The 8,654-nt window shown below is 47.7% G+C and overlaps 1 protein-coding gene across 1 annotated transcript in view; it reads left to right on the top strand.

The window, feature by feature from the left end:
* exoc3 (exocyst complex component 3) overlaps nt 1-8,654 on the top strand; it is a 20,241-nt gene that overhangs the window by 4,078 nt on the left and 7,509 nt on the right. The window contains exons 2-11 of the mRNA XM_008288456.1: nt 260-428; nt 1,520-1,739; nt 2,186-2,358; nt 3,779-3,991; nt 4,903-5,081; nt 5,253-5,369; nt 5,881-5,998; nt 6,263-6,388; nt 6,522-6,622; nt 7,143-7,253. Of these exons, the coding sequence (XP_008286678.1) occupies nt 285-428; nt 1,520-1,739; nt 2,186-2,358; nt 3,779-3,991; nt 4,903-5,081; nt 5,253-5,369; nt 5,881-5,998; nt 6,263-6,388; nt 6,522-6,622; nt 7,143-7,253 (1,502 nt within the window). The 5' untranslated portion in view covers nt 260-284. The remainder of the gene's footprint in view (nt 1-259; nt 429-1,519; nt 1,740-2,185; nt 2,359-3,778; nt 3,992-4,902; nt 5,082-5,252; nt 5,370-5,880; nt 5,999-6,262; nt 6,389-6,521; nt 6,623-7,142; nt 7,254-8,654) is intronic.

The following is an 8,654-nucleotide window of genomic DNA, read 5'->3' as shown; positions in this document are numbered from 1 at the left end:
ACACACCTGTCCATCCCCTCCACCTGCCTCACCACCATCTGGTCACTACCACCCCAACTCAGAAACACTGATTCACTCCCCCAGTTTAAATCACAACCTCGACCTCACCTGTGTAGGACGGCCTGCTCCACCTGACGCCTGTTGTTCTGTCTGTTAATTTGGTGATTGTACTTATTTTAAATTTTGTTCCTTGTCATGTATCTACAGTGTCCTTCAGTGCTGAGAAAGAATAACTTGTCTTATTGCTGTTGGCATGAAGGCTTTGGACACGTGTGAGCAGCGCTATGGAGGAGACGAGTCGGGAGGCGGTGGCCACGGCGGTGCAGCGGGTGGCCGGCATGCTGCAGAGGTCCGACCAGCTGGACAAAGTGGAGCAGTACCGGAGGAGGGAGGCTCGCAAGAAGGCCTCTGTGGAAGCCAGGCTGAAGGTACAGCAGCTACACCCTCGTTATTCATTCACTAACCCGTGTAGTCTGTAGCTGCTGCTCTGCCAACGGCATGTTCAGATCACTTAGAAAAATCAGGTTCAGGCAGTTTATTTGTCCCCTTTAAGAAGAAACAAAGAGAAGCCTTTCAGTTTGCTGCAAGGTCTCTCCCCATTCTTCTCCCCCCTTTCCTGTCTCACTCTCTCACTGTCCTGATTAATAAAGGAAAAAATGCCAGAAAAATACTCTTAAAAAAAAAACAAAAAACGAACCGACGTTCTCTGGTCAAACGTCTCGTGTGCTCTAACGTGACGCCCTGACCTTCTGCTTTACAATCTGCTGGTCCAACCTGCTCTTCCATTCATGGTGGCGAGCTGTTCTGGGCTCGATAAAGCAAAGCAGGCCCAGTTATAAGTGTTCTGATATTCCCTTGGCATATGTCACATTTCTTTTCTGTGCAGTGTTTGATTTCATGTACGACGCTGTGGATGTAACGTTCATCTCATTACTGTTTTATTTGCCTGTGTGGTATTACTAATTACCCCAGTGTAACTGCCAGCACTCTTTTTACTGTCTTCAGTCCTTAAATTTAGAGAAAATACTTATTTCATTTCAGCAGTGTCTCTTATTAGTTTTTGGCAGTTTTCTGTGATCTGATCCTTTGATAGGTTGCTGCTGTTGTTCACCTCACGCCTTCTCTGTCTGACTCCAGCATCCAGATCAGCGACATAGTTCTGTCACACATCTCCAGTAACTCCCACTGAACAACACCTCACCCACAGAGCTTTTATTTTATGTTTTTGTTTTTTTACAGCAGTAGATTTACCATAGTTGTACCAGAGCTGTGGAGCAACCAGCCTCGTCCAGTCAGAGCATCAGGTAGCATCGCTGCCTTTACACAGAGAGCTCCTCTCTGATTGGCTGCACCTCTTGTTTTGTTGAATCTACGACGACGATGCTTATGTCAGTGTTGCTTGTTGTTGTTTGGTGGTATACGTCTGTGTGTGGTCATGTGTGGGTTTGTGGCGTGTTTTGAGATTGTAGACGAGTAACCACGGTAGCTAACCCTGACCCTGACCCCTGATGTCCTCTAGGCAGCCATCCAGTCCCAGCTGGACGGTGTCCGCACTGGACTGACCCAGCTGCACAGCGCCCTGCTGGACGTCAAAGACATCCAGAGCTCACTGGCCGACGTGAGCAAAGACTGGAGGCAGAGCATCAACACCATAGAGAACCTGAAAGATGTCAAGGATGCCGTAGTTCAGCACAGCCAGCTTGCCTCTGCTGTGGAAAACCTCAAAAACATTTTCTCTGGTACGGTTAGTCCACATTAGAGTGTTGTTGGAATGTTTGTTAACAACGTTTTGACAATGTTGAGTGAGCCTGTCAGTGCTGGGTACATCTCTCTGTATTGTGCAGTATGCCAGATTGTTAAATCAGCTTTCTGTGGAGACGTGTGAGCGGCAGCCAGTAGGGATAGGTTTTCCAGGGCTGACCACAGGAGCAGAGACGTAGCAGCACACAGCAGCTAGAGGTGTGATGGAGCCGACAGTGGAGACACCTGTAGAGTGTCCTGAGAAAGGTCACTCAGTGTTCACAGTGTGATTACTCTCAGTGCCTGAAGGGGGAGCCTAAAGGTCTGCCCTGCAGGTATTACCCTAAACTAAAAGTCGTGTGTCCCATAACGGGCTGTTACCATAGAAACATTTGCTGTTTTGTTCTTAACGCTGTGCGTCTTTGTGCCTCTGCTTGGTGTCCAGTCCCAGAGATCGTGGCAGAGACGCAGCAGCTGATCGAGCAGGCAGAGCTGCTGCAGGCCCACAGGAAGCTGATGGAGCTGGAGTGTTCCCGGGACGACCTCATGTACGAGCAGTACCGTATGGACAGCAAGAACACCAGCGACATGAACCTCATCTCCATCTACTTTGAAGATGTAAGTTCCAGTGGCAGTGTGATGGATCTGAACATCCCACCGTAATCTTAAGGGCTTCACCCAGTACTGGTTCCAATACAAACAGCGAGACCCGCAGTGACCTGGAGGGAGTCCCACATGTAACAGACGTTAATGTGCATTCTGTGTGAAGGCGACAGCGCAGCTTTTCATTGTGAGGTTGAAGTGAATAATGCAGTGATGGTCTGTGCCATGCAAGAGGCTTCTGTGAGTAGTCTGATTACCTGCAGCGAGTAGTCATGTACAGTATCACAGGTACAGGTGGGGCCCATCCTTAGATGACAAACTGCCGTTCCCACTAGAAGACAGTGTGTATATAAATATGAAGGAGACAGGTTTAAGAACAGAGTCCTGGCTGGGCCCTCGGCTCTGTGTGGGTAGAGCGTCAGGCTTCAGCTTCTCTCTCCCCTGCTGTGTTTGTGTGTTTAAGGTTCTCAGCAACAGACGGACAGGCCAACACAGCTGCTCTTTTTAAACGCAACCCAGCCTGAGTAATGATGAAGCCAGTCCTGACCGGCGCTCCAGCAGCTCTCATACGTTACAGCTGCATCAGCTGACAAGAGCCAGAGGCCGAGCTGTTTTTAATCGATGATCTTATTATTGAATTTTCAAACAAGAGAATCAACAACGTAAAGATTTCCTTTGTGCCTTACACAGCAGCATAAAGTAAAAAGTCGTAGTGAGCACCAGGTCTGTGCAGAGTGTTGGTACAGAGACAGTCCAGAATCCCAAAAGTGAAAAAGACAAAGCGACCAGAAACAGACCAAAAAATAAAACACAAGACAAATCAATCTGCAAAGCGTTCCCGGTACAGACCAACATAATCAGAGCGACACAGTCAGAAGTCCTCACAGCAGCAAAAGACGTACACAGCTTCTCACTTTATCTGTATTCATCCTTTCATAGTCTCAAACTGAAACTGCAGGAAATAAATTAAGGATGGATGTAAGTAGAGTCATTGGGGATTAGAAAGGTATCCTACAAAGGCTCCCTTACTTTGTCAGATTTCCCTCCTTGGTTCTGAGCAGAAGGAGGATGGGCTTTGAGCCACCGTAGCTGCTGCAGTCTGGTAGATCAGATACAGGGCAACACCTGCAGAGAACTGATCGAATGTATGACCAGTAAAGATGTTCATACCCAGTTCACACATCACCATGTGGAGCTTGTCTGACACAACAAGTGGGAACAAGTGTTGGTTCTGTCTCAGTATGGTTATGGGTCCACCCTGTACGTGGAGGGCTTTGTGGTGTCCCACAGTGAGAAGCAGCTTCCTCCACACCAACAACGAGCCCCAGTGCTGTCTAGTTGTATCATATGTTTTTGGGCTGATTTTGTCTTGAGCTAAACATCTCTCCAGTGAACAGGTCATGACTGGTGCTGAACCGTCTCTGTCGTTCTCCAGGTTCAGGGCTTGTCGGATGAGCTGGCCAAGCAGCTATGGATGGTACTGCAGAGGTCCATGGTGACGGTTCGTCGTGACCCAACCATGCTGGTGTCGGTAGTTCGCATCATCGAGCGAGAAGAGAAGATCGATCGGCGTATGGTTGACCGAAAGAAACAGACGGGCTTCATTCCACCTGGGCGACCCAAACGGTGGAAGGACAAGATGTTTGAGGTCAGAAGACTGGTGGAGGGTCAGAGACACACTCAGAGTGGTGACGAACGTTTACAGTAGATTACAATAGAATATCCTTTATCAGTAAAATGAGGGGAATCTGCAGCGCCACGGTAGCACAGTGAGCGTTACAGAGGGGAGGTGTAGGTAGACACAGCATACATCAGAAGAACATTTACATGAATGAACTGCACTTGGGTTTATTGCCCTGGACAGTTGGTTCTGTCTGTGGTTCTGGTACTGTCATTCTGTGAGCGTGTGAGGTCTGCTGGGAGCGGTGCTGATTATAAAGTCTGGTACCAGCAGTACGGCTCTCACACACCTGGGGGCGCAGTCTGTTGCTACAGGAGCTGCCCAGTGCCCTCAGAGTGTGGTGCTAGTAGACACAGACGGCATTTAAACACAGAACCACAGCCTGAGCAGGAGCTGCTGTACCGGGCTCTAACACTTAGAAATCCAGATAAGTCTTCATACCCTTTAAGGTGTTTGTTGTCTATTATTGATCGATCAGTAGACGTTCAGTTCTGACTTTAAGACCTTTTTTTATCTGTCCCTGGGTCTGGTTCGTCCCGCTGCCGTTCCTCCTCTTGGATCCTTCTTACACGACCATCTAACTCACTGAATTTCCCACTCCTTACTTTGCTTTTTCCTTTGCTTCATACAGTTGTCATTAGTTTTCCAGCAGGTCTTTCCAGACTTCTCCTTCCATCCAAATGACTGCTCTGTGTTTGGTTTACACATAGTCGCGTGTGAAATGATCTGTACCCAACAAGAAGACCACATAGAGCCATGGGCTGATTATAGCCGATGTTGACTGTCTGGAATAAGAGCCTTTGGTGTCACTCTGGGTGACTGTAGCAGCGCCTGAGCCCAGAGCTTTTCATTAAACCCTCGGTTTGCTTCCCGTGCAGGTGTTGGAGGGTACCGTCAGCACTCGCATCGAAGGCACCCAGGCCGTGACGAGAGAGACCGATAAGATGTGGCTCGTCCGTCTTCTGGAAATAACGAGGAAATACGTTCTGGATGACCTGATTGTCGTCAAGAACCTCATGGTGCAGTGCTTCCCTCCTCACTACAACACGTTCAACAGGTAACAGAAGGCCGTGGGTCTGGATAGATGCACAGCACGGTCAGTGCACAAACGGCTAGTTTTCTGTTTACTGTACAAACTCATGAAAATCTTCAAAGCTGGAAGTTCTATATTCATTCCACTGTTACATGTCATTCAGGAAAGTGTTGACATGCATGTGTGGTGCTTCAGGTTCTTCTGTCTGTACCACAACGCTGTGTCCACTCGTGTCAAAGAACTGGCCTCTGAGGACTTGGAGGCCAATGAGATCGTGTCCCTGCTCACCTGGGTCCTCAACACATACAAGAGGTACTCAGACCAGAGACACTGGCAGGTTCTGTACATGTATGTGATGTTTAGTTTTATTCACAGTGCTCATTTCCCTGCATGCAAATGTTCTCCCACAACAAACCACCTGCTGCTGTTGAAGTGAACACAGAAGCTGCAGACTTTGTTTAGCCCCACCTGTGCCTGACTAAAAACATCCGCAGTGGTTCTCCCCCCTGTGCAGGAAGACAGTGAGCTGCAGCCCGGCCGCTATGTTCTGCTGAACGGGCTGAGCAAAGCTAATAGTCCAGTATCTGTGTGTCTACTGATATTTTTCATATATTTAGACTGTATATTTTTTAGACTATTATACATCTAGACTGTATATTTGTAGCTTATTATGTGTTTAGCTCACATAGTGTTTAGTGTGTGTGTATTTTTTCTGCTATGTGTTTTTTCAATGAGGGTTTGAGAGGAAAGCAGTTTCAGGTCTCTGAACATGTACACGTGTAGCAGAACTGACAGTACAGTGACTCTGATGCACATGTTCCAGTGTGGAGATGATGGGCCATCCAGAACTCTGCTCAGAATGTGACATCAACCAGCTGGAGCCTCTGCTGCCTCAGGACGTCGTGGATGACCTGCTCAGTAAATATGTGAAGACCTTTACAGTAAGCAGTACGAGCACCAGCAGGAACGCTCACAGACATTCACTCAGGTGCTTCAGCCTGTAGTTGTGCTCCACTAAAACTAGACCTGAGCAGTAACCAGTGACTGTATCTTAGTTACCAAACAGCCGTTACCGCGTCACAGCTGACCTCCTTTCATGTTACACTTCCACTTCCAGCCCTACAGCTTCTTCTGCACACACGTTTACTTTAAGTAAAGCCAGTAGTGAGGATCTGCTCACCAGGCTGTGGTGTCCATGTCTTCAGTCTAATATCACAGGTTGGCTGCGGAAGGCTCTTGAAACAGATAAAAAGGATTGGCAGAAGGAAACAGAACCTGAGGCTGACCAGGACGGATACTACCAGACCACACTGCCTGCCATCGTCTTCCAGGTAACACACACCTGTGTAGTCTCCATGAACCCAAACAGGAGTGAATGGATCGGGACATTCAACGACTCTCAAACACCTGTTCTCATTCTCTCTCTTCTCAACCTCACTGTGTCCTCCTTCAACCCGTCACAAGATGTTTGAGCAGAATCTGCAAGTTGCTGCACAGATTGATGGGGATTTCAGAGAACAGGTTCTGAAGCTTTGCCTGAAACAAATGAACACTTTCCTTATCAGGTATGTTGTTCATACTTCTTGGCTCTCTTTATGATGAACTTTGTCTAAATCTGTGGACTCTGTTTCACTGTATGCACCCTGAGTTCAGTGAAGACAAGTCTGTAGAACCTGTCTGAGTAATACTGATATGGTGTTAAGCCTTTCCCAGACGGTCCACCACCATGTGCTAGCTACACACCCAGCCCGGGACTTCTGGACGTTGATTTGTGTGTCTAGCACAGTGAAAAACATATTTACTTAGGTTAGATTATATGCACTTAGCATCTCAGAAACCTCAGTGCTTATGTTCACACTGGACCTTCAGTATTATTCCACAGTTCCTACTGTACATCCATCACTTTGTCATATTGTGACAAACATCATGTATCAGTTAGTTTCTCTTTCTGCCAGTAACTCTTAGAGGACTGCCAGTTCTTGCCAGTCCTCTATCCAAAGCACTGGGACAGCAGATGTTCAGGTTGTCCCACGTTAGCGTTAGTCTTGGTTGTGTGTGTGAAGCTAACACGTGTGTGGTCTGTAGGTACAGGGAGGAGGTGGTGACCTACAAAGAGGAGCACCTCAGAGACAGACAGCTGCCTCAGTGCTACGTACAGTACATGATCGCCATCATCAACAACTGCCAGACGTTCAAGTAAGGTTTGGTTTTATACAGAAACTCATGTTTAAAGAAGTCTGAGTCTGCTCACGGTGTCATGATGTCAAGTTTATGACGTAGACTGTGGTGGAGACCGCTGTAGTTGATAAGCAGCATGCTACCTAAAATCCTGCCAATTGGAGGCAGCAGTGTGCTCATAAAGGACAGCCCGATAATCCAAGTGGGAGGAAAACGCTCTCAGCCCCTTTTCCACGGTTTTCAGGAAACCTGCACATGTTGTTGTGGCCGTGCATCAGTTTTCTGTCTGATGTTTAGGAGGCAGAACATTTAAGAAAAGGCAAAAAACAGACAGACGTTTGGATTGTTCAGCCCTCGTCCTGCAGCTCTCCCACCAGATGAGCGTACACTTCAAACAGGCAGCGATAGACGGTCATGTGTGGCTTCACTCAGACCCAGAACCTCACTGTCCCACCTCACCTATTGCGCCACCACGTCCTGTTCTCTCTGCAGACTGTGTGGCCATTTATACTGAAATACGTTATCTGAACGATGAAACAAAAGCCTGTTTTAGCTGTAGTCTCTGATCACAGTCTGGGTTTTGTAAAGCCGGGAAGCTGTGTCGGGGCACCTGGTTGGATTTCCTGTTCAGCCACTTCAGTGACAAAGTGCTGAAAGGTCACTCCATCTGAGCACGGGCTTTTGAATTTATAGTCGCGGTAAGATTCAAGAGGGTTGTTGTTATATGCACAAAGACACTACACTGCACAAGGAAAACTATGACTTGCTGATCCTCCTGAACCAATGTAAGAAAAGCGACAGCAGCTGAAATAAATCACACACCTGAACTGACAGTGGCAGCAGGTGTAAAGTACACTGTGCTGTATTGTTCACGTGGTTTCCATAAAATGACTACGGCACAGCTGGCTGCAGTTTAGCACTAAGCTGGTCAGATCAGTAGGCCCGTTATCGTAGGTGTTCTGCCCACCAGAGACTGCTCATGACAGCATCGGGGCATCCGCAGCCTGCAGCTGACCAGATGCTGATGCACTCATTTCTCATGTGTCCTCGTAGCTTTTTCATGTTTAAAATCAAACACAACTTTAGAACATTTTCAAAGAAAATTGCTGGAAGTTGCCCAGAGTATTACAAGGGTAGAAGTTCCTGCTGTTCAGATGCTGATGGCCTGTGTTGGCCTGACATGTAGCGGTTACACGGTGAAGCTGTGGATGCTGGCCTCCAGGTCCAAGGGTCCCAGGACCCTGATCTCAGAACAGTACTTGAAAATAGTTGTTCTATTTCATCCCTGCTGAACGCCAGAGGCGGTGCTTTAAGCACTGAATATTCCCCTTCGCGCATGCGCAGTTCGAGTATGAATACCAACAATGTCACCTGTGACACCTGGATGACCCCGGGGGAGACTATATCTTCCGGTGTCAT

The sequence above is a fragment of the Stegastes partitus genome, unplaced genomic scaffold (assembly GCF_000690725.1).
Source record: "Stegastes partitus isolate 25-593 unplaced genomic scaffold, Stegastes_partitus-1.0.2 Scaffold559, whole genome shotgun sequence".
NCBI classification, from domain to species: domain Eukaryota; kingdom Metazoa; phylum Chordata; class Actinopteri; family Pomacentridae; genus Stegastes; species Stegastes partitus.
This window is presented reverse-complemented; position numbering and strand designations above follow the sequence as displayed.